This window comes from Podarcis tiliguerta (genome assembly GCF_965153285.1).
Source record: "Podarcis tiliguerta genome assembly, chromosome: 1".
Classification (NCBI taxonomy): domain Eukaryota; kingdom Metazoa; phylum Chordata; class Lepidosauria; order Squamata; family Lacertidae; genus Podarcis; species Podarcis tiliguerta.
Window position 1 is genome coordinate 5,030,667 of NC_139534.1, and position 24,484 is coordinate 5,055,150.

General features: G+C 44.0%; 1 protein-coding gene across 16 annotated transcripts in view; it reads left to right on the top strand.

Annotated features, from left to right (window-relative positions):
- Window positions 1-24,484, top strand: part of COL6A3 (collagen type VI alpha 3 chain) — a 107,363-nt gene that overhangs the window by 15,327 nt on the left and 67,552 nt on the right. For 9 of the 16 annotated variants that reach the window (XM_083400212.1, XM_083400220.1, XM_083400221.1 and 6 more), the window contains exons 2-5: window positions 8,436-8,576; window positions 10,911-11,528; window positions 16,347-16,949; window positions 23,821-24,423. In XM_083400212.1, the coding sequence (XP_083256338.1) occupies window positions 8,486-8,576; window positions 10,911-11,528; window positions 16,347-16,949; window positions 23,821-24,423 (1,915 nt within the window). In that variant the 5' untranslated portion in view covers window positions 8,436-8,485. The remainder of the gene's footprint in view (window positions 1-8,435; window positions 8,577-10,910; window positions 11,529-16,346; window positions 16,950-23,820; window positions 24,424-24,484) is intronic. The other 7 variants (XM_083400216.1, XM_083400218.1, XM_083400215.1 and 4 more) reach the window with 2 other exon arrangements.

The window sequence follows — 24,484 nt, forward strand, 5'->3', positions numbered from 1 at the left end:
ATCTACACACATAAAACAATTTCATGCACAGGCGTCTTCCAAAAACCCAACCCAAACCCAAACCCAAAAAAGTCCCATGGTGATTGGCAAATGGTAACGGGGGCAGGATCATGAAATCTGGAAGCCCCTAGTCATGAACTGGCACATGGGAGGTGGATACAGATTCAGTCGCTCTGACTCAAGGAACAAAGCAGTTGAGCAGCTCAGCAGCTGTATCCATGACTGAGCAGCCCTTTTTAGGATCCACTCTGCTCACCCTGAAAAGTGGGAGGGGCTAGAAAAGATGCCCTAAACATAGTCTGCCTCCCTTTTCCACTGACTAGATTACCGCGCCCAGTGGGGTCACCACCTAGCAGTTGTAAAAGACAATTGAACTTTGGAACATGGAATATACGGACTTTGTCGGATAACACAGATAACGAGGGTCCTGAACGCAGAACTGCCATCATTGCAAGAGAGCTGTGACATTTTAACATCAATATTGCAGTGCTTCAGAAGACTCGAAGAGCAGGCGAGGGGCAACTGAAGGAAGAAAAAGGAGGCTACACATTATTCTGGAAAGGTCTATATGAACAAGAACATCAAATACATGGGGTAGGCTTTGCTATAAAAAACGATCTTGTGAAGCTCCTGTCAGAAGTCCATATCAGCATTAATGAGCGGCTCTCAACCCTTTGAACAAAACTCACCAAAAACCAACAGGCTACTATTATAAATGCTTATAAACACCAACAATTGGAAAACACTTGCCTGTGAGCGCTCCAGTTGGAGAACAGCCTTTACCAAAGGTGTTGTGGGCTTTGAAGACACTCGAACTCAGGATGCAAGGGAGAAAAGTGCTAAGAGGAAGGCATGCTTGGCAAATCCACACCGTGATCAACTCCTGCCCGGAAACCAATGTCCCCACTGTGGAAGGATGTGTGGATCCAGAATTGGCCTCCACATTCACTAACGGACTCATTGTTAAAACCGTGTTAATGGAAGACAATCTTACTCGGCTGTGAGTGATTGCCAAAAAAGAAAGAAGAAGAAGAATATCAGATATGGGGGATAAACCACAGGGGAGTGTGACCGCTTTCATGCCCTTCTTACAGGCTTAATGGAGGCATGTGGCTAGCTACATTGGAGATCGGTCTCTCAATTCAAATATCTTTTGGTATGATCCAGCAGGATTCTTAACTTGGAGGAGCTACTCTGGGAGAAACAGACATGGCTCAAAAAGGCAATGGATTGCATTGAGTGGCATTTTCCCTTCCGCAGGAAACTGTCACCACTGTCACTTAACTAACCCAAGTGTCCAAGCTAGCATGATATTTGCTCTTGGAGGATAGATCAGTGGATCATGCTACGGGTCATTAGGAAGGGGACTGAACTAAAACTTTCAAACATTGTTTTACATCATACAATATGGTGTCAATCACGTTTAGAATATTGTGTGAAATTCTGGTCATCCCATTCCAAAAAGGTGTTGTAAACGTTGCAGAAAAGAGAAACCAAAATAATTGTGTGGTTGGAGAACTTTCCCTAAGAAGAAAGGCTGAAGCATTTGGGCCTCTTTGAAGCAATAGCAGGACCAAACTGTTTCCCTTTCTCCTACTTGTGAAGCATCTGGTTCACTATACAAGTAGGAAGGAAGATGCTGGAGTAGGTGGATTATCTGAACCAGCAGATCTCTTTGTCTGTTGTTAGAGAAATTACTAAAGAGGTCAAGGCGATAAAATAATAGCCAAACTGTTCCATCCCTACTAGTTTAACTGTTACATTCCTCTGGATGGAATTGCTATAGAGACTGGATTGCTCACTTATAGGATAAGTTGGATGGTTGGATGGCCATCTGTGATGGGTGCTTTAGCTGAGATTCCTGCATTGCAGGAGGTTGGATTAGATTACCTTTAGGGTCCCTTCCAACTCTACAATTCTGTGGTTCTATGAGATGGCAGCAAACCTGAGGTGTTCAAAAGCCACTTAGTTAATAATATAAAGTGACAACGAACACTCTTCTTCTTCTTCTTCAGCGATGACTCGTTGCGGAGTAAGATTGTCTTCCGTGAATATGGTCTTAACAGTGTGTCTGCAAGTGACTGTGGAGGCCAATTCTGGATCTGCACATCCTTCCACAGTGGGGCATAGGTTTCCAGGCAGGAGTTGAGTGAGGTTTTGCCAAAGATGCCTTCCTCTTAGCTTGTTTCTCCCTTTCATCCTGAGTTTGTGCTTCTTCAAAGTCCATGACACCCTTGGTAGAGGCTATTCTGCAAGCGGAGCACTTGCAGGCCAGTGTGTCCCAATTATCTGTGCTTATACTGCATTTTTTAGGTTTGCCTTGAGAGTGCCTTAAACCTCTTTTGTTGTTCACTAGCATTTCGCTTTCCATTCTTAAGTTGGGAATAGATTAGTTGCTTTGGAAGATGATTCTGGAAGATAAGAACAAGAATACTCCTAGTGTGTATGCAGCCAACCCCTTTAAAGTCATCACAAATCACGCTTTCTGCCCTGTCCCTGTCCGCTGAACTAATAACTCCAATTCCCAGCTCAAATTCTGCCCAAGGCTTTTGTACTCAAATCGTATCAGCCCTTAAGGCAAAATAGAGGTTGCCGGGTTCAGCAGGTACGTAGGAGGTTTAGACACATTATGAAGCAACTGACCCAACAAACAATGCCCCCCTCCGCACTATCCTTTTAAAGAGTGGGTGGGCACAACCATGTGCGTGGAGTCCCAAGAATGGGCAAGCAAAGCAACGCTCCTTTGGGCGGGCGGGCTCTGTGCCTTTGTTTTCGCTGGTGCTGCCGTTTCTGTGTCCATGGAGACAGAGTCAGAATCAAGGCTGGCTCAGCATCAGATTCATTCTCAGTTGCCTTCTAGAAGGGATCAACGCCTCCCTGAAAGGAGAAGGTGCTCCAGAGGTGGCTTCCCAGGTGGAGGTGTCAGGCTAGGAAGGCCTGATGTCGAAGAGTGGGACATCCCTCTGACAACCTGCTTGGTCCTGCTCCTGAATCCTGATTGCCACACCCCCCACCAGGTCCCTGGACAGTGTTATAAGAATTTAAGGTCTCAAATATATAAATTAAATGTTCATAAATTTACAAGGCAAACACATGCATAAGCATGTAAGCCATGTGTCTGAAATATTACAGGAAAATAGTCCTGAAACCATTTTGACCTCCCAAATTGACCTCAAATGTCTATCTGCAAGGAGGAAGGAAATACGAAAACCTCCCCATTGTCTCTATGCTCACAAATCCTGCCTTAAGGGTACATTTGGATATGAATAAGGACCCGGGTGGCGCTGTGGGTTAAACCACAGAGCCTAGGACTTGCCGATCAGAAGGTCGGCGGTTTGAATCCCCGCGACGGGGTGAGCTCCCGTTGTTCAGTCCCTGCTCCTGCCAACCTAGCAGTTTGAAAGCACGTCAAAGTGCAAGTAGATAAATAGGTACCACTCTGGTGGGAAGGTAAACGGTGTTTCCGTGCGCTGTTCTGGTTCGCCAGAAGCGGCTTAGTCATTCATGCTGGCCACATGACCCAGAAGCTGTACGCCGGCTCCCTCGGCCAATAAAGCGAGATGAGCACCGCAACCCCAGAGTCGGTCACGACTGGACCTAATGGTCAGGGGTCCCTAGACCTTTTAGGGTGAGCCTGTGACCTGGACTCAGGAATTAAGTATTTATCATCACAAAAGAATAGCCAGGCTCTCCAGGTAAATCCAGCAACAGGTTTCCTGCCAGATAGGATTCAGTGATGTATGTATGATGTATTGGGGGATGGCCTTAAGCTTACAGGGTGGCAATTTCAAAGAGTCTATATAAGGGATTGTACGCCATTGTTCTGGCTTGCTCCTCCCTCCTGCATGTGTTGAGTGAGGACCCTGTCGCAACAGTTTAATAAAGATCAAGCTTACTAGCTGCTTTGCTTCTCAATATTCTCTGGTTGGCCTCTGTTATTTTCTCTTACCCATAGGGAACCCACTTAAGGACTCTGTACGGGCTCTTGGAGACCCCATAAGGGAAAAAGAGCAGATTTTGTTTACAACACCAGGATCAGAGACTTATTGGGGTGCCATTTCTGCCTCCTCCATCTCTGAGGTCTTCACATTCCTCCTAGAGATCTGACCAGCGCCTCCATGTCACCTCCAAGGGGCTCATGACATTTCCTCCCTCAAAGAATTCTGGCCACTGTAGTTTGCTAAGAGTTGCTGGAATTATAACTCTGTGGGGGATGAACTACAGTGCCAATTCTTTGAGGAAAAGAATTGTCTACAGTACCTAGACCCAGACAATGAGCAGCAAAACTAAACTGGGCTGAAATGTGAGAGAAGAGCTGGTCTGCATCTCCCTTCTCTTCGGATCTCGCCATGACTTCTGCTCCAGCCGAACCTTCCCACCCACAGCTTGCAGAGTGTGCAGCTGCAGTGATGTATGCACAGTGGAGAGCAACTGGGAGGAGGCCTGGGCTGGCTCTTGCCCAGCAATTCCTGTCCTTATGGCCTTTTGCTTTGGAGTAGCCCCCACCATATGGACTGTGACCTGAATGGCAGCATTCCCTCCCTGTGAAACGCCACATCCATCACTTTTCACATCTGAGTTTATTGGCGCTGCATCAGCGCATGTTTGTGTAATATATTCTTCAGCTGTGTTCTTGGATCACAAAGAAGAACATCCCCACCCCCCTCAAAACTTTGTTCTTCGGAGGGAACGGACGGCATTACATGAGTTACAGCTGCATATGCATTCTCCTTCAAAGGAGAAAACTGCGTTCATTGCCATATTTGTATAATTAAAGAGCCAACAGATGAAGTGCTTGGCCTGCGAATACTTTCAAGCGTTTATGGAGGGAAGAGGAAGAATGCCTACAGAAAAGAGAGCCTCCGGGCCAAGCAGATTCGCCTCTGAACACAAGAAGATCAGGGGTAATTCCTACTCTGCTTGAAAGAGGAAACGGGTGGCAAATCTTTTACCAATCTGGAGGACACAAACTTCAAGCATTTCATTTTCTTTTCCTCCTTGAGTTTTTATACCTGAATATGTTACTTCTGTTTCCCTATGCAGTCAAACTGCCTCGGTTCCTGCAGCTCTTGTTCCGGACTTTGGGTTGCATCCAACTAAGTTTTGCTCATAATAAACCCATTGAAATCAATGAACCTAGTCATGTCCATTAATGTTGATGGCCTGCTTTGAGTAGGTCTAACCTTGGATAGAATCCTGTGTAATAATATGATAATGATAATGATAATAATAATAAAATAAATAATCTGACAGGCCATTGTACCAACCCAATTGGCCCAGTGGGATTTACTCACAGGTAAATGTATCCTGGATTGCAACCCAAATTCTTTAACCCTCAGTCTATGTGCTTATGAAAGCAAGTAGAAAGTCAAGTATGTGTATATGTCATTTTGATGTATTTTGTCATTTTTGTCTTGGGGACTGCCCTGAGATCTGCAGGTGAAATGTGGCATATAAATTTAATAAATAATAATGATAAGAAATTTATTGCCTGTTTCAAGAATGTGAAGATTGCTTTGAGAAAGAATTTGTGTTCTTTTACATGAATTGTGTTTCTGTGAAGCTATAGTTTTATCGTGAGATAAAATATATAGGAACTGAGACTGAATACCATATTTGTGAGGTAGGAGGGGAGGAAAAGAAATAACTACGTTTGCAGAGCAGTTTCTGTAATATGTATGAGAGTGAGGAGTTCTTTTAGGGAAATTCAGAATAGAAATGAAAATAAAAGGTAAAGGGACCCCTGACCATTAGGTCCAGTCATGGCCGACTCTGGGGTTGCGGTGCTCATCTCACTTTATTGGCCGAGGGAGCCGGCGTACAGCTTCTGGGTCATGTGGCCAGCATGACTAAGCTGCTTCTGGTGAACCAGAGCAGCGCACAGAAACGCCCTTTACCTTCCCGCCGGAGCGGTACCTATTTATCTACTTGCACTTTGACATGCTTTCGAACTGCTAGGTTGGCAGGAGCAGGAACCGAGCAATGGGAGCTCACCCCTGTCGCGGGGATTCAAACCGCTGACCTTCTGATCGGCAAGTCCTAGGCTCTGTGGTTTAACCCACAGTGCCAACCATGTCCCTTAGAAATGAAAATAAAATTGAGCTATTGTTCCTTTACTGAGGTAGTAAATCTATATATGGACTGTAGCACTTCAGACTACAGGCAAAGGCTTATGAAACAGAATGATCTACCCTACGGAAATCCTTCCATAGAAAGAACGAGAGGAGTTCTCATTCAGTATTCTTTTTGAGCTGCTGGTGTGCACTGGGGAAAACCTTATTTTGTCTGGACATGTGTTATGATAGAGGCACCTCTCATCTGCAGCTTGGGGCAGAATAGCCCAGATGCAATTTGACCAGCTCAGTGAACTAGGTGACAGCAGGACACATCTCCAAAGCACTGTTCGAGACCAATTCTCCTGGGTGCCACAAGTGATCGCACTGAAGCTCCCTTCTTCACCACTTTCTCCTCACTCTGCAGGCCTGTTCAGGCATGCCAAAGAACATGTGCAGTTGTCTGAAGAGATTCTATCTGTGTATGTAATACAAGTTTTCCAGTTACAAGTAGGACTCCAGGCAGCTGGGTGATGGCATGGCACAAAGAGGGCAGCTTGATGTTGGATGTTGTCCCATGGAGGTGATCTGCATTTGTGGGGGTGGTGATCCAGCAACATCTGGGGAAGGGTTTCTCAAACTTGGGTGCCCAGCAGTTGTTGGACCACAACTCCCACAATCCCTGACCACTGGTCCTGCTAGCTAGGGATGTTGGGAGTTGTAGTCCAACAATAACTGGAGACCCAAGTTTGAGGAAACACTGATCTGGGGACTCCTGATGGAAGAACATCACTAAGCTGGACTCCAACTGTAGTGAGTGGTGGCACCACATAAGGGAAATGATCACAAAGGAGAGGTTGTGCTGGCCCTGGAGTTCCAAGAGGGGAAGAGATGGACCTGGGTTCAAGTTGATCGCTCACATGCCAAGGAGCCATTCTGGATCTATGCTAACCTACTTTGTTTTCTGGATGGCAACCTATTTTTTATCGGATATACAGTGGGCACATGCAGAGTGCCTGACTGATTTCTTCCTATATAGCTGTTCTAATGATTTTGAGGCCGTATGATTCTGGAGGTTTCTTCCTCATTTCCATCAAACCAGATACATTCTGCAAGAAGTTATTGATGCGATCTGTAGTCGTTAACCTTAGTTGTGCATGTGTTGGACTGTGTGATTTAACTTCTCAGACCAAAGAATTGGAAGGAACCCCAGGGGCGCCCTAGTCCAGCCTCGGCAAAACAGGAACCAGAACTAAAAGTTTCCTGACATATGACTATCCAACCTCTGCCCCAAAACCTCCACCAACTTTTGAGGGAGTCCATTCCACTCTTCAGCAGCTGTCCCTGACAAGATAGTGCAGAGTTTCAAAATTTTAAGTGATCTGGAACTCTTTCATTTCCAACTGGTTTGTTTTTGACAGTTGTTTATTTTTGTTACAGAAACATGTTGCTTGTCGCTAATGAGCTCAGACTTCCTTGTCTTTCATGTTGTGTTGCACGTGCTGAGTTAAATTGGCAGAGAAGTTGAGACGCTGAAACACTTTTGGCTAATTGGAATGAGGCATCTCCATCTTCATGGGTCAGGGATAACCCTTTAAACTTCAGGTACAGAATGCTGTTGCAGGAGCGCAACCCTGTTTCAGACCTTGGCATTACACACCTTGTGCCAACATAGCCTGGATGAATCTGGATGATGATCTGTGGGCTGCACTCTTTGGAGCTCAGCAATGTCACCTCTTATCAGCACAAGGCTCAGAGGAAGAGGAACCTGGGAGAAGGGAGCGCATGAGAGGCTTCCTTGCATCTTACTTTATAAGCTGGGGAGGTAACAGAGCTCTGAGGTGCTATAGCTCCCTCCCAAGCACCTCTGGCCAGGAAGGCAGCTCAGCCAATGACTTTCTCTTCCTAGAAGACAGAATCTATTTGTGCCAGTAACAATCTATTATGTTGTGGGGGAACATAGCAGACGACACAGCGATTGCTCCAAAGCAGCTCTTTATTTGTAAGCTGGACAGAACTGAACAGCAAACAGCTCAGCCGGCCTGCTTTTATAGGCAGCCGGCTGTCGACAGTGTAGCAACAACAACCCAGGGTTTCCCGCCTAAAGTTACTGACGTGGACCTGAGTGAAAACTACATACACAATACTCCTGGTGGCCAGGGCGAGAACTTCAGTACATAACACAATCGTAGGCTGAGTGGCCCAGAAGTAAATACTGATGGCCTAGTTTTCATTTTTGTTGCATGATTGAAAACAGTTATTAATAGCAAACGCAAAATCATTATGGTATGTGTGCTTGGTTTGTGGAATGAGTGAGTTATGTAGCTTTCCCATTTGAAGTTCTGTAGGAATTTTCCTGACAGCATCTCTGTTTCTTTTCAGATCTAAGAACTGGTGCTTTGAGAAACTAGCCAACCCACCTAAAAAAGAAAATGAGGAAACACCGGCATTTGCCTTTAGCAACCATCTTTTGTCTTTTACTCTCAGGCTACCATAATGCTGATGCCCAGCAGCAAGGAGCTGGTAAGTTGCCATTATCTTTAGGTAACTTGCTTTTTGATGTCTTGAAGTTGGCAGAGAGTGAGGACATGTATTTTGGGCCCTAACAAATATTTGTTCAAATCAGTTGTACCAACTGCAGCTTCATATCCCCGAAACTCTGTTGCGTTTCCATAAACACATTCATTGCAGTGATCCCATGACAGAGCCGGGAGACAGATCTCTGTGAATTAAGTAATTGCCCCTGTATAACCTCTTTTTTCCTTACCTTTGCTTACTGGTAGAAATAGTAGGCTGATTTGGATATACCAAGCTTAATTTTCAAAACAAGCCTTAGGCTTGTGAGCTCTCTCTTCCTCCAGCACAGCCAGGCAGAGCTCAGAAAATTTTGTCTCTGTTTTAGTTTAGTCACCGCTTGCCATGACAAACTGTAGTTCATTTTAACTATGGTTGGTAGAAACAAGCCAACTTCAAACCATAGTTTATGAGCTTCTTTTGTTTTCACTGACTGTGGTTAATCTGAAATGGAAGGGGAAGGAGGAACATGTCATCTTGAGGCTTGCCAAGGTTCCCTGTGTTAAACTATGGTTTAAAGTTACATCCAAACATGGCCAGTGTCTCTCTTGGTATACATACGTAGCACAGGAAAAATATGGATACTGTTGCCATGGAGGTCTTCCACCTGCCACCCTCATTCTCATTATTACAATACAAAAGAGTAAACTATTCCCGCCCCCTTTCAAAAGTGACCAAAAATTAGTCTGAGACCAGTTTTTTATTGTTCTAATGTGCTAAGTAGTATTACAGAATATCTGAGCGCTATTGCACAGGGGTGATTGTAGTAAATCGTTATACCATTCTTTTTTTCTACCAATTATTGGCATGCAATTCCAGTGAGCTTTTAAAACCCCAGAATTCTTTCCTGCCTTGGATCAAAATTCCAGCTGGAAAATAATGTCCACATTTCCCTGACGCTGCCAGCCTTTGCTGTCCCCCAAAGCCCTCTGTGCCAGATCCCAGTCCACCAGGCACTATCCCTGCTTCCCATTAGGCAGAAGTGGCTTTCCCTGGGTGGGCAGGGGGTGGAGAGGCACAGTGCTAGCTTTCTGGCAGCAGGGTCACTGCTGCTTACTTGGAGGAGGTGGGAGGGAAAGTGCAGAGGTTGGCACAGGTTGGGTGCACTGGCAAATGGACTCCAGTGGTGGACCCACCCTGCGCTGACCTCCCAGCCACTGTCCTTCTCCCTCCCTTGGCAAGCAGCAGGAATCCTGTTGCCAGGAGACCAGGGTTGTGACCCTCCACCCCACCCTTCTCCAGTGATTTGTTTTCTGCCATTACTTGCTTGTCATTGCTTACTTGTCAGGTGGCGGTTGGCAGCCGCTTTCCCCCTCGTTTCCTCCCTCTGCCCTACTGATTAGTCAAATGCCAAGGCAGAATTCCCAGGTGATTGTGGTAGATGTAGTTCTCCCAAGGATTCTTGCAGCCTAAGCAACCTGGTGATGGAAGCAGAGGCTGTGTGGGAGGAAAACACAGCTCCGGTTCCCACTGTCTCTACATAGGCATGTAAAGGGAAGGAGGAGGTCTTTGGGTCTTTGGTTTTTTAAAAAACTGGTAGCAGGTTCGCAAGGTACTTCCCAAGTCTTCAGATAAACTCAGGAAAATGGTTCAAATGTTTCATTTTTTTCTGTAAGAAGCATGCAAATAATTTCAAGGACTGACATTTTAAATCAGTACAAAAAAAATCTACCCATTACTAGTGTAGTGTGATAATTTTCAGCATTGTGCTAACGTAGCATGTGGGGTGGACTTTTCTATAGCTCTAGTTATTTGCTGATTCAGCCAGTTTTACAATAAGGCAAGTGGAATAACTTCAATTCCCACAAATGCGGCCAAGAAAATCAACAGTCAAACTGCCACTGTATTCTTCAGTGGCCTATTCAGGAGCTGCTACAGGTTACAGCTGCTATTCAGGATCAACAGGTTTTGAGTATGACTTATAATCATTGGGAAAGGATGACACATAAACGCATTGGGGTGTTTGCTCGTCCTGCTTAGGTAAGGGAATCCCATACCTAGAGAATATTCCTTTGGAAGAAGTTTCTGTAGCAAGAAACAGCCATACGTTTACAAGGAATAAAATTACATATTCAGCGTACCATATATTCAACAAGAGCAAGCTGATCTGTTGGAATGAGCTTCCCCCCCCCTTCCTCATGCCTCAATTTATTGGGTTTATGGGTTCATAAGGTCTGTGCTCCTGCCAATTATGCCAAGCGGGGTATATGACTATAGAACAAGACTCCCCTCTCCTGGCCTGTGGCCTCTAGAAAATCATAAATCCATGTGTTTTTTTTAAAGATGTGAAAATCGGTGCTGCTGCTGATATAATATTTCTAGTGGATTCTTCTTGGAGCATTGGAAAGGAGCATTTCCAACTTGTTCGGGAGTTTCTGTATGATGTTGTAAAACAATTAGATGTGGGTGGAAACGATTTTCGGTTTGGTCTGGTCCAGTTCAGCGGAAACCCACACACAGAATTCCAGTTAAACACATACCATACTGTACAAGATGTCCTCTCCCATATTTCACACATGCCTTATATGGGGGGAGGAACCAAGACCGGAGAAGGATTAGAGTTTCTAATTCGGAACCATCTTTCTAAAGCTGCTGGAAGCAGGCTGAGCGATGGCGCCCCCCAGGTTATTATAGTGTTAACGGATGGACGATCCCAAGATGACGTGGCTCTGCCGTCATCCGTTCTTAAATCTGCCGATGTAAACATGTTTGCCATTGGAGTGCAGGACGCAGTGGAAGGGGAATTAAAGGAAATAGCAAGCGAACCCCTTGATATGCACTTGTTCAACCTAGCGAACTTTACTGCTCTCCACGGCATTGTGGGAGACTTAGTTGCAAGCATTCGCTCATCTATGACTCCAGAAATGGCTGGAGCAAAAGGAGTGATTAAAGACATCACAGGTAACGCTGTTCTGCCGCAATATTGCAATACTTGTACTCAAGGGAGGTGTTGCAATTGGTGCTCTTCCCATCATTTTAGACATCTGGATGTGTGGACCAAGGGCCTTTCCCGGCAACAGCAACCACAGGAATCAAATTAAAAAGGTGGGAGGAAGAAATAACAAAATACTGGTGTTCTGCTGCAGATCTCCCTGCATGCACCCTGCGCGAGGGATTCCGTGCTTGAGTGCTATGCTCAGGGAGTGCCTAACCTCTAATAAATATATACAATTATGAGTTATAGAAAGCATTTTAAAATTTTGCAGAGTGTCATGTAGATGGGTGGAATGTTGCTTATCTCACCACAGCAAGTGATAAGTAACTCAAGGGAGTGCTGGAAAAATTTCTCTGCACACTGGGCGGCTGTGTTAGCGCAAGATGCCTGGTTCTTCTCCTTTTCAGCTGCTGAGTAACAAAAGCCAGAATTGTCTGGAAAGGCCCTAAGGTGCACATCTGAGGGGTTAAAAACAAAGGCTGCTCAATTTGGCATTTTTTTTGCTATAGGCTCTAAAGCAGAAACACATACAAATGAAGTCCAAAGTGCTTCCTTATCCTGTGGTCATTAGTAAAGTACGTTTAAATGTGACATAGAGGATTGTTATCGTAACCACATTTTCTGAGGGAGGCTGCTGCAGCCGAGATAATGGTGCGTTCAAGAACACCTGAATCACAGTGAATGAGGATCTGTCAAGACTCTTATCAGCACACCTTAGCTTACATTTACTGCAGATACAGAACTAGAACTAAATGAATATTGCTTGCGAAACTTAAGCTCCCCTCACTCCATAGCTGTCAACATTTCCCTTTTTTAAGGGAAATCCCCTTATTCTGAATAGGATTCCTCACAAGAAAAGGGAAAAATTGACAGCTATGCTCCATTGATGTGCCTTCCTAGAGCTACACTTTATGTGAAAAAAGTATCTATGTGCCCAAGGACTTTCCCAAGATCAGGTGGCCTCCTTCCTGTTCTCAGGTAATATATGGGCTTGAAATGGTGGGCAAAGAGCTCCCTTATGGTTTTCTTATTTGCAATAGTTTACAAAGGAAGTTGGCCGTGGCCATGGCAGTGGGAGCATGTCGCTGGTCAAGCCCAGTTTCCTTGATGGCCACCTGGAGATTCCCCTTTACCTGTTAATCTTTCCAGGTGCTGTGGCAGCTGCCGTCTACCTCTTCCCCTCCCCATGTTCTTTTCTCCCATCACTTTTGTAGGACCCCTCCCCTACTGCTCACTACTAGAGGTAGGGGGAGGGGCCTTATAAAAGAGATCGGAGAAAAGCACATCTGGCAAGTCTAATCAAGTAAACTCCTCCGATGAAAGAGAGAGAAATGGAAGTCAGGCAAAGTGGAAGGTTTCCTCTTACTTCATATCTTTCTGTTCCTCGTTAAATGGAAGGAAACGGAAGCAAAATGATTTTTTAAAGGGAATCCTGAATGTGAAAAACTATTGAGTTTAATCTGATAGAACGATTCTCTCACATTGTGGACTTCTCAGACCTTTGTTTTTATACCCTGGGATGCATGAAATGAGAAATGGATGTTTTGAATGTTGCAGGTTGACAGCAATATGCAGGTTATAACACTCATCTTGTCCTGTCTGATTAACTCTTCCCTTTAGCTCCATTATGTGTTCCATCATCCGCCATTGCATTGCTGCATGATACACAGGCAAACAGATGTTTCTCTCATTTTTCTGCAAATCTTATGGGGCAATATTCAGATTCATTGAGGTCACTGATGAACTGGCCATTTAGATATCAGAATGAATTTTTAATGTTTTAAAGTAAAATTTTAAAAAGCATATCAGAAACCTATGGTAACCTTTGTTGCCAAGAAGGACTTCCATCATTGGCTTTAAAGGAATTGAAACTGATTCCCAGATCTTGCTGTAAAGAATCACCATGCAAAAAAGGTCAATTCAAGACAAGACATCTTCATAACGTCCTTTAGAGGACTTGAGCATGCAGGAGGCAGAGAGATGTGAAACACATATTGTAGGATCTTCCCTTTACCTCTAAGGGTTTAGGAAAGTACACATTCATCTCAGGGTCTCTTTGAGAGCCTTCTGCCAGAGTTTAATCTGTATTGGAACCAATATGGTGGGATCCTCTTATCTGAGCAGAAGCTCTGATTTAGCCCTCCCACCACCATGAGATTCTTGGTTCATCTTTATGCAGTGGTATATATGAGTTGATGGTCTGGCAGAGCCCAGCATGGAGAGCTGGCTTGTGAAATATATATTGCAAATGGTATATGAGTTAAACAGTGCTTAAAGGTAACTGCGCACAAGGGTTATTCCAGTTATACACAGAATGTATATAACTATATACAGTACAGGGTGTTTTATTCAAAAATATTACTATAGTTGCCAGCATCCAAAAGTAATTTTCTTTTTCTAGCAATGGACATATAATTGGCTTAATAAGCTTATGCATATCAAAGCATAACATGATATTTAATCAATTACAAATACTTTTTTACCTGAGATAGAATGTTAAACCCAACAGGTGCTTTTTACAGCCTCCACATATTAAATGTCATGACGATATGTTCCCAAAGTTGTATTAAAGGACAGATTTTGGTCATACTGGAAATGAATTACTTGACCGGTTCAGAGTTCACTTTTCTCATTGTCCTGTTACATATTTTACTGCATCATGGTTAATGACTAAGTCACTGCTTCCTTTCTAAGCCAACAATCCTTTGCTTAGTTGTGTAACAAAGCATGCTTTAATTTGCCCTCCACCACCAGCCTAATCCTTCATTGTGTACTTCAGTATAATGGTATTTCAGTGGTGACAAATTATCCAGCCGTTATGTATACTTCCTCCCTATTTCTTTGAGATCGGCAGTATTTCAGTTTATGGGACCTTCAGGTCATGTAGTAAATACAAGCACACTAGGTTTTTGTGGCCGACAAAGAGTGTGATAGTTAAAATGGCAAAACAGAAAACTTGAAGCATTCCAGAATGTTCAGTATATTTATTCATCACAGATGTATCCTGTCCCTTCCTCAGGGGGCTGAGGGCTAGAGTTATGGAAGATCAAGTTACAAGTGAGGTTGTTCAGGATCAGCTATCGTGACTTGCTTAAAGTTTTGGGCCAAAATCTCAGTGGTCTGATTCCATCGGTCTCTCCACTGGTAGCATAAACTGTGAGATAGTCACTATAAAAGAGCAAACACTGGCCAAATTTGATCTAAATATACTTTAAAGATAATGTAATACCAGAGTTTGGTGGCTTTTCCTCTAATCATCTTGATGAATTTAAATATTCATGAAATACTGTAGTATTCTTGTGTCATCAGTTCGGCCCCAGTTTTGGCCATTTTATAGTGATGCACTAAATTTTGCTGTGAGCAGAGGACGCTTCTCTGTTGTGTGAAGCTAAACATGATCCACATTCATCTGCTTGTGGATAAAAGAACCAGAGCAGGCACTGCTCCAGATCAACAGTTTTACAAGAAAACTCCACATATGGAGACTGATGTGTTAAGGGTCATTTGTTAATACACAGTGATTTTGGTCAGATTCCCAAACGCTTAGATTAGTTTTGGACAGTGCAGATTATAGCAAGCCATGGATGACTTCACCTGACTAATGACTATGGTAATTAATCTGTGATAAGCGCATCCAGTCCCAGCTTACCTCCCATTGAGATGTTCCACGTGATTATACATTTCTTATATCCCAAAACAGCTGATCATTCAGGAAGAATTCTCATATATAAGGTTGGATAATTGTGTTACGACTGACTTCATCACCTTGTTTTAACATGATTCTGCATTACTTGATTGAATATCCAGTAGTCATATGGTACATGAAGAATAAAAGCAGAAATGTCTTCATTAGAAATGCAATTTTGAACAATATTCCTATAAATCATGTCTACAAGCATATTTATATAGGTTTTCTTTCTACTCCTTAGAGAAAAAGGTGGGATATAAATAAATAAATAAATAATTTTAGTGTTATATCATTAGTAAACATGTAGACATACCTTAAATATAAAGAACAAATATATGGTCAATATACTGTGATACTTATTTGACCTTTGAAAACATTGCCTTATATCCTGGTCAATTCTTGATTGGAATTGTTAAATGCATTTGAACATATTTTTTTATATATAAACAATTCCCGTCTTTCCAGGATTTATCTAAGAAGCTCTAAAGTTGTTTTATAATTTATCATTAGATTAACATTTTAACCATTTTACTTGTACTTTAAGGTTTGTAGCCTGTAAAGTTTTCCCTCTTATTGCAAGGATTTCTGCCTACAAAAGGGGATTTCCTTGCTCTCTCATCTCCCTGGTTATTTGTTGGCCAAATGTGCCTGAAAGCACAGCCTGAGAAGGTGTTGCACATGGGCCAGGTCACAGAAGATAGCGACTATAAAGGCCACATGCCTTAAGCATGAAGGTGATGTTGTATAGCACAGCCTCATGTATCAGTGTGCACAAAGAGGTGGGAGTGATCGGCCCACAAATGCAAAACGTAATAAACTATACAATGAAAAGATGTCACCCCCCAACCCTCAAGTAAGCCTATGTGAGAATTCTTTCAGGTACAATGTTCTTATGCAATTAATAGATATGATCTGGTCAATCATATTCAATCAGAATGCAGAACTAGCAGGCAATTTGATCTTGGCCACCTTGTGTTTTGTTCCTCCATATTCGTGTTTCTTGCTGGTTTCCGAAGAAACATGTCAGAACAACTTGCATGGAATCACTTTGTTTAATGCTTTCACCTGTTGCATTTCTCTCTCTTTTTTTTTTAAGCACAAGAATCTGCTGACATTATTTTCCTTATTGACGGATCAAACAACATCGGCACTGTCGCTCTCGCAGCCATTCGTGATTTCCTTGCAAATTTTATTGAAAAACTCTCAGTTGGAGAAGAGCACATACGCATTGGGGTAGTGACGTATAGTGACCAACCCAGAACTGCATTCTTCTTGAACAGCTACAACCAAAAAGCTGACATTTTAAATGCAGTGAAGGCCCTTAGCCTGCCGGGTGGCGAGGAAGCAAATATCGGGGAAGCTCTTGAGCATGTGGTGGAAAACCACTTCACCCGGTCAGGAGGCAGCAGGATAGAGGAGGGTGTCCCCCAGATCTTAGTGCTGATAAGCGGCAGTGAGTCTAGCGATGACCTTAGAGAGGGGATTTTGGCCATAAAGAAAGCCAGTATATTTTCATTTAGCATTGGGGTCGAGAATGCTGACAATGTAGAGCTTCAGCAAATTGCTACTGACGGAAGCTTCGTGTATACTGCCCTGGACACAAGTAACCTTGGCGAACTTCAAGATCTCTTACTGCCAAATATTGTTGGAGTGGCCCAGAGGCTCATTTTGTTAGATGGCCCAACCATGCTTACAGAAGGTATGTATTTTTTTTATTTTAATGAACCATTGTATTGCATTCAGTTATTTATACTCATTTATGGGAGCTTATAAACAGCCCTTTTGGAGTCAGAGTGCCTGAGGAGTCAGAGTACATCATAGCTTTACATAGGCTCCTGTAGCAAATTCATATAGGACTTTGAAAATATATATCTACATACAGTGGTACCTCGGGTTACGAACTTACCTCATTCTGGAAGTCCGTTCTTAACCCAAAACCGTTCTTAACCTGAGGCACGCTTTTGCTAATGGGGCCTCCCGCTGCTGCCATGCCGCCAGCGCACGATTTCCGTTCTCATCCTGGGGCAAAGTTCTCAAGCCAAGGTACTACTTCTGGGTTAGCGGAGTTTGTAAAACGAAGTGTTTGAAACCCAAAGCGTTTGTAACCCACTGTATATATGCACAAGTGCAGATGTGGTCAAGTGTGGCTGTGGGATGGGAAAGAGGCAAGATCTCTGAGCCCCACTGTTGACCTACAAGATCTTTGGCACTGGAGAACAGAATCCTTATGGTGCCCCTTCCATGGAAAAACTTGGGTGCGTGATGGAAATAACCAACACTGTGCAGTTTTAATGGCAACCTCAGGCCTTACTTTTTAATGTTATTGATTGCTAAAGGGATATTCAAATGAAGTTTATTTGTAGGAATTAGAAATTCTGCATGGTGCGTGGTGCTGTTAGTGCTTTAATACTAGTAAAGACAGGTGCTAGTATTAATACTTTAATAGGAATGCTAGCTGACTTTAAAATGGTTCACAAGGGCAAACAACCCACCTACGAGCATTTCAGGAGCATGACGTGTTACTGCCAGGCACCTGTAGGAGCACTTCTGAAATCAGTTGCTGGCACAGCACCCCCACCTGTGGGTTGTACACACAGCTGTCATTTCTGTGATTGTAGCAACATTTTGTCAAGCTGCTGCCTATCTGAATTTGATGTATACAACCATGTGTACACTCCTCCCATGGAGATTCTACTTTATTTGTATAGTAATTTAACTTGTAGCCTATTGGCACCTACATGCCGGCACTGCCAGCTGTGAGACCAAGGTGTTCGTACTTTTGCAGGTTCATACATGCCCTGGTTCTTGCTGTGCTTTCAAACACCGAAACCCTGGTTGATGCAGAGGAGCTATTCATACCAGGGTCCATAATAATAATAATAATAATTAATAATAATAATAATAATAATAATAATAATAATAATAATAATTTTAAATTTATACCCCATCCATCTGGCTGGGTTTCCCCAGCCACTCTGGGCTGCTTCCAGCACATAAAAAACACAATAAAACATCAAACATTAAAAGCTTCCCAATACAGGGCTGCCTTCAGATGTCTTCTAAAAGTTGTGTAGTTCTTTATCTCCTTGGCATTTGATGGGAGGGTGCCACTGCCAAGAAGGCCTCTTCCTGGTTCCCTGCCACTTCACTTCTTGCAGTGAGGGAATCGCCAGAAGGCCCTTAGAGCTGGACCTCAGTGTCCGAGTCAAACGATGGGGGTGGAGATGCTCCTTCAGGTATACTGGGCTGAGGCCATTTAGGGCTTTAAAGGTCAGCACCAACACTTTGAATTGTGCTCAGAAATGTACTGGGAGCCAATGTAGGTCTCTCAGGACTGGTGTTATATGGTCTCGGTGGCCACTCTCAGTCACCAGTCAAGCTGCCGCATTCTAGATTAATTGTAGTTTCTGGGTCACCTTCAAAGGTAGCCCCACGTAGAGCGCATGGTAGTAGTCCAAGCGGGAGATAACCAGAGCATGCACCACTTTAGCAAGACAGTCCGCAGGCAGGTAGGGTTTCAGTCTGCATACCAGATGGAGCTGGTAGACAGCTGCCCTGGACACAGAATTGACCTGTGAGTCCAACTGTGAGTCCAAAATGACTCCCAGGCTGTGCACCTGCTCCTTCAGGGGCACAGTTGCCCCATTCAGGACCAGGGAGTCCCCCACACCCACCCACCCCATCCCTCCAAAACAGTACTTCTGTCTTGTCAGGATTCAACCTCAATCTGTTAGTCGCCATCCATCCTCCAACCGCCTCCAGGCACTCACACAGGACCTTCACTGCCTTCACTGGTTCTGATTTAAAAGAGAGGTAGAGCTGGGTATGATCCAAAGAGGGTCTCTGCACATGACTCAAAGGCAAAGGGTGGGCTAAGCCAAGCCATCCACTCTACACCATACACAGTCCAATAATTAATAGAATAACGAATACTTTGTTGCATAGTAGCTCTTTGAACAACAGTTTAGATGTCCCCACATCTCGTCATACGAAGTATTCCTTCCTCATGAAAAATGAATCTTCAGGTGTTTTTCCTAAAATACACATAACCTCACTTTCTTCCAACCCAGGAGCTATCAGTTGTCCCAAGTGCCCAGTTACATCTGCTGGGGACAGGCAGTTTTGTTGTTTGTGTCTCTGCATTCCTTCCCATCTCACAACCACAAAGTGCTCTTGACAACAGGGTGGCGCAGGTGTTGCTGCTCCTACACTCCCCGCCAAGAAGCACCAGCCAGACCCTTTCACTCCACTTCTTTCAGCACCTGCCAAAAGCAATTTTGTTAAAGCGAGCCTACTCAGAGCTGGATAGCTCAGCTGGTTAGCGCCTGGTGCTGATAATTCCTGCACTGCAGCGGGTCAGGCTGCATGATCCTCAGGGTCCCTTCCAACTCCACGATCCAGACATATTTTATTTATTTTCATTTATTGAATTTATATAAGGTCTACATATATTTTAATCTGTCGTTTTTGTTTGCAATGTATATTTTAAGTCTGTTAATTCTAGAGACAGGAAGGTCTGTAAAAAAAAACTGGGAAAATTGGGGGAAAAACAGGTGTTTTTTCTGGGGGTTTTCCAAAGCCGTTTCCCCCCAGAAAAATTGTAAAAAAATCAAAACCCAGTTTGATATAGTTTGAATATTCCACACACTTCCTTGCCCATTCCCCCCCCCCCAAAAAACAGCTTTGGGTTGTTGTTGTTTTTTAAAAAACTGCCCCCCCCCCAATTTTTCCAGTTTTTTTCAGGCCTTCCCATCCCATTTTTCGCCCTATAGGACGCACCGTCCCATAAGGCGCACCTAGTTTTTTGGGGGGGAAATAAAGGGGGAAAAAATTATCCCCCAACCCCAGCCGCCAGAACAGGCAACTCTCCGCAAGCCGTGGGAGCCCGGCGCCGGGCTCCCGCGCCTTGCAGAGAGCCGCGCGAAGCCTGGGCGCGCTGAGCTCAGCGCGCCCAGCCTTCGACATTCAAGCAACTCTCCTCAAGCTGCGGGAGTCCGGCGCGGGTTCCCACGGCTTGCGGAGATCTGTGCGAAGACTGGAGAGTGAGAGGGGTCGGTGCGCACCGACCCCTCTCGCTTTCCAGGCTTCAGCGAAAGCCTGCATTCGCCCCATAGGACGCACACACATTTCCCCTTCATTTTTGGAGGGGGAAAAGGGCGTCCTATGGGGCGAAAAATGCGGTACAATGGAAGTTAAAATGCATAGTTCCATCACAGGTGGAAAGACTGCAGGTGTTGAATGAGCTGAAGCTGGTTTTTAAAAAAAGGAAAGAAAAAGATCTCCAGTAACAAACTCTGAGCATCCAGAGAAAGATATGGATCCAGGAGACCCCTCAGCCCAAAGCTGTGAGCTTGATTTTACAAGGGGAGTGAAACCCCATCTAGAACAGGACCACTCACCTGATCTAGACTGCTAGTACCATACTCTAGCAACATCTCTTCTGTCTTGTCTGGATTCAGTTTAAACTTCCTCTGCCTGCCTGAGATTGGACAATGGAAACAAGAGGTAGAGTTCAGTGTTGTCTACATGTTGATTGGACTTCAGCCCAGAGTTCCATGATAAGTGGCAAGGAGGAACTTGGGTAGAGCATCATGCTGAGATAGCCACCTTCAGACTCAAGATTTCTTTGTATACGGCACAATTTGTTTTCACACATTTAGGGAACATGCATAGATCCTTCAGCCCTTCCTAGGCTTTTAAACTGAAAAATAAACTGATAGAAAGATGATGGTAAACCTAAAGATGGCCCACTTCAGGCTGCAGGTGAGGATTCACATGGCAGAACTTTCCTGTATATACATGGAACATGGGATTCTAACATGATCAGTGTAGAGCATATTCTTTCCATGCAGAAGGTCCCAGATTAAACAACAAAGTAAGCCTAGGAAGGATGCCTGTTTGAAACCATTGCTGTATAGATACTGGCTGTACCTCTGTATAAGGCATCTTCTTAAGGTTTTGCAGGAATGTGTTTTTCTATTTTTCTGTGTCAAGGAAATTGTTCCTTTGCAAGAATGCCTGAAAACTGAATTTTCTACCTCACAGAAAACTAGTATTACTAAAACAGTGCAAAGGCGCAACTGATTTTCCACTGCTTTGGTCCTCTAAGCACACTAGTTATAATCCTGCAAGCTCTTCTACGTGGAACATAGGCTTATATTGCAGTCTTTCTCTGTGTCTGCAGTGAACACTAGTCATAGGACTTGTTGAATAGTGGGTAGACATAGCAGACGACACAGCGATTCTTCCAAAGCAGCTCTTTATTTGTAAGCTGGACAGAACTGAACAGCAAACAACTCAGCCAGCCTGCTTTTATAGGCAGCCAGCTGTCAACAATGTAGCAACAACAACACAGGGTTTCCCCCCTAAAATAACTGACGTGGACCTGAGTGAAAACTACATACACAATACTCCTGGTGGCCAGGGTGAGAACTTAAATACATAACAGGACTAATCACCTGAAATTCACAGGTATAATGTGTTTGCTGTAGATTCACAACGCAAGTTGCCATTAGGTGGCCTGTAATGGTATTTTATCGGTCCCAGCTCCTGCCAAACTAGCAGTTCGAAAGCATGTCAAAGTGCAAGTAGATTAACAAGTACCATTCTGGCGGGAAGGTAAATGGCGTTTCCATGTGCTGCTCTGGTTTTGGTGTTCCGTTGCACTCTGGTTTTGATGTTCCGAAGTGGCTTACTTATGCTGGCCACATGACCCAGAAAAAACTGTCTGCGGTCAAACGTTGGCTCCCTCAGCCAGTAAAGCGCAACCCCAGAGTCGTTCACAACTGGGCTTAACTGTCAGGCGTCCTTTACCTTTTAATGGTATTTACACAAGGTTGTTAGTGAAGACCCTGAGCAAACTTTAAATCCTGAATTGTCACTTGATATTACAACCTTGATCATATCATAGTGAGTACTTCTTCCCTGCTCTAATTAATATTACATTAGGCATAGTGTCACATAACTTGCTAAAATTGTATTTTGAGCTCCATGTGGACAGTATGGAGCTTTGAACGGACCATGCACTCTTAAGTAAGTTTTAGATGTTTTGCTTACCAAATCCAAAGGTCTAGTTCATGCATTATTCCATGCAGCAGCAAGGAGAACACAAGTAGATTACTCTTCTGTGCAAAATACGGCATATAGTTTCAAACATGTAGTCTGAACTTGGAGCAAGTTTAGTCATGTCCATCCTCGTCAGTTATTTAGTGAGAAATGAAGTGAGAGAAAGGAAGAGAAGAACCTTCACTTCCTCTGTCACAGAGAAGAGGGGTTGTGACCTAGCTTTGTCTAGGAACAGAACTCTCTGGTCTTACATGGTCTGGTCTTTTTTTCTTCTCCCCTCTTTTTTCTGGTCTTTTTTTCTTCCCCAAACATTTTGACCCCGCAACTGGTCTAAAGTGAATTATGGTGAATTTCAAGGCTGAATTCAAGCAACCCTGCCCTGCTGGTCACAGCTCCAGAATTACTACTGACTTAATTAGACTTTGATTCATTATGTCTTGTTGTACATTGTATGGTACTGAACCACACACGCCCACCCGTAGTTTACCCCTATACTAGCTTTCTCCCTATTGAGTGTTGAGTTCATTTTGCTTTGTAGGAGTAGTAAAGTCTTTACCACATTAGCTTTAGGAGACAGATTAATTCCATTTTAAAAATAAGAAGCATGGACACTGAAAGATCGAAGAAATAACTTTTTTTTAAAAAAGTTTCCTGGACTGGATTCTGGCCCTTCTAGTCACTTTCCTATTATAGAATCCAATTGCCCAGTTGAGCTGCGTTAGCAAATCCAGGAGGGAAGAAGTGGTTCAGAGGAGCACATGGAAGTTCTGGCTACGAAGCAAATGTGGTGCCAATGGGCTCATGTCCTCATCTCCCTGGTGCTGGGGGGTGGGGGTGGGATCAGGGCTGGTAAAGAAGAAGATGGGGGAGGGCCCTGGAGGGAGCTTGGGGGTGGGGCAGTTTACTGGGCCGATGTGTCGAGGCTGGAGGTATATAAATGGAAGTGGTGGTCCATCCTGAGAAGAGCAGGGCTGGGCAGTGAGTCTGATATCTTCAGATGGTTGGCAAAGGCAACACAGGTGTTGGGAGAAGACAGGTTTGTGGAAAGGAATGGCAGCTCCATAGCAAAAAGGGAGGAGACCTGTTCCAGAGGCTTATTGCCTTCATGTCTTACCTGCAAGCTTCCTAAAGGCGTCAGATTGGCCTCTGCTGGGAACAGGGTGCAGGCCCCATTGATCTGACACAACAGAGCTCTTCTTACCATCCTTATTTCACAGTGCAGAGCCCTGAACTGACTGTGTGACTATTGCACAGGGATCTTCTGCAACGCTATTAGAACCTTGTGTAAAAGTGGCCAAGCTGGATTTAGCACATTTGAATTGCAATACAGTTCAGTATAACTCAGCATAAACAAATGCGGGGGCGGGGGGGGGGGGAACGACGACAAACAGAAAGACACCTTTTGTAAGATGTAGCACCGAGAAGGTATGTAGTGATAAGGAATTGATTGAACGAGTTAAGTAAGTAATGCTGCTGATTATATGTTTGTATATTGTTGCTTGCAGTTGTTGAAGTCAATAGGAGGGACATAGTCTTCCTGATAGATGGCACAGCAGCCTTGGGAACTGCCCCTTTCAATGCAATTCGTGATTTTGTGGCCAAAATCATCCAGAAACTGGAAATTGGACCGGACCTTGTTCAAGTTGCAGTGGCACAATATGCAGAAACTGTAAGACCCGAGTTCTATTTCAATAGCTTCCAGAACAAAAAAGATGTCCTTGCAAATGTCAGGAAAATAAGGCCAATGGGTGGTGCTGTACTCAACACAGGCTCTGCACTGAGGTATGTGAAAGACAACTTATTCACCAGTGCTGTTGGAAGCAGGATCAATGAAGGCATACCATCAATGCTGGTCCTTATTACTGGTGGAACATCCCAAGATGATGTTGCCGAACCAGCACAGGAAGTGAAAAGGAATCGCATATTCATCCTGGCTGTTGGAGCCCGAAAAGCAGATCGTGCAGAACTAGAACAAATTGCCTACGAACCATCCCTAGTATTCAGTCCTCCCGAGTTCCGCACACCTATCCTGGTAAATACTCTCAATGATATTTTGTCACCCCTGAAGACACTGTCCGGATGGATTGAAGTAACACCAAGTGGAAAAGGTAAACACTGTTCTTGTTAAGTTCTAAAATGCATTTGACCTTTGTAAATAATACTGTTTTA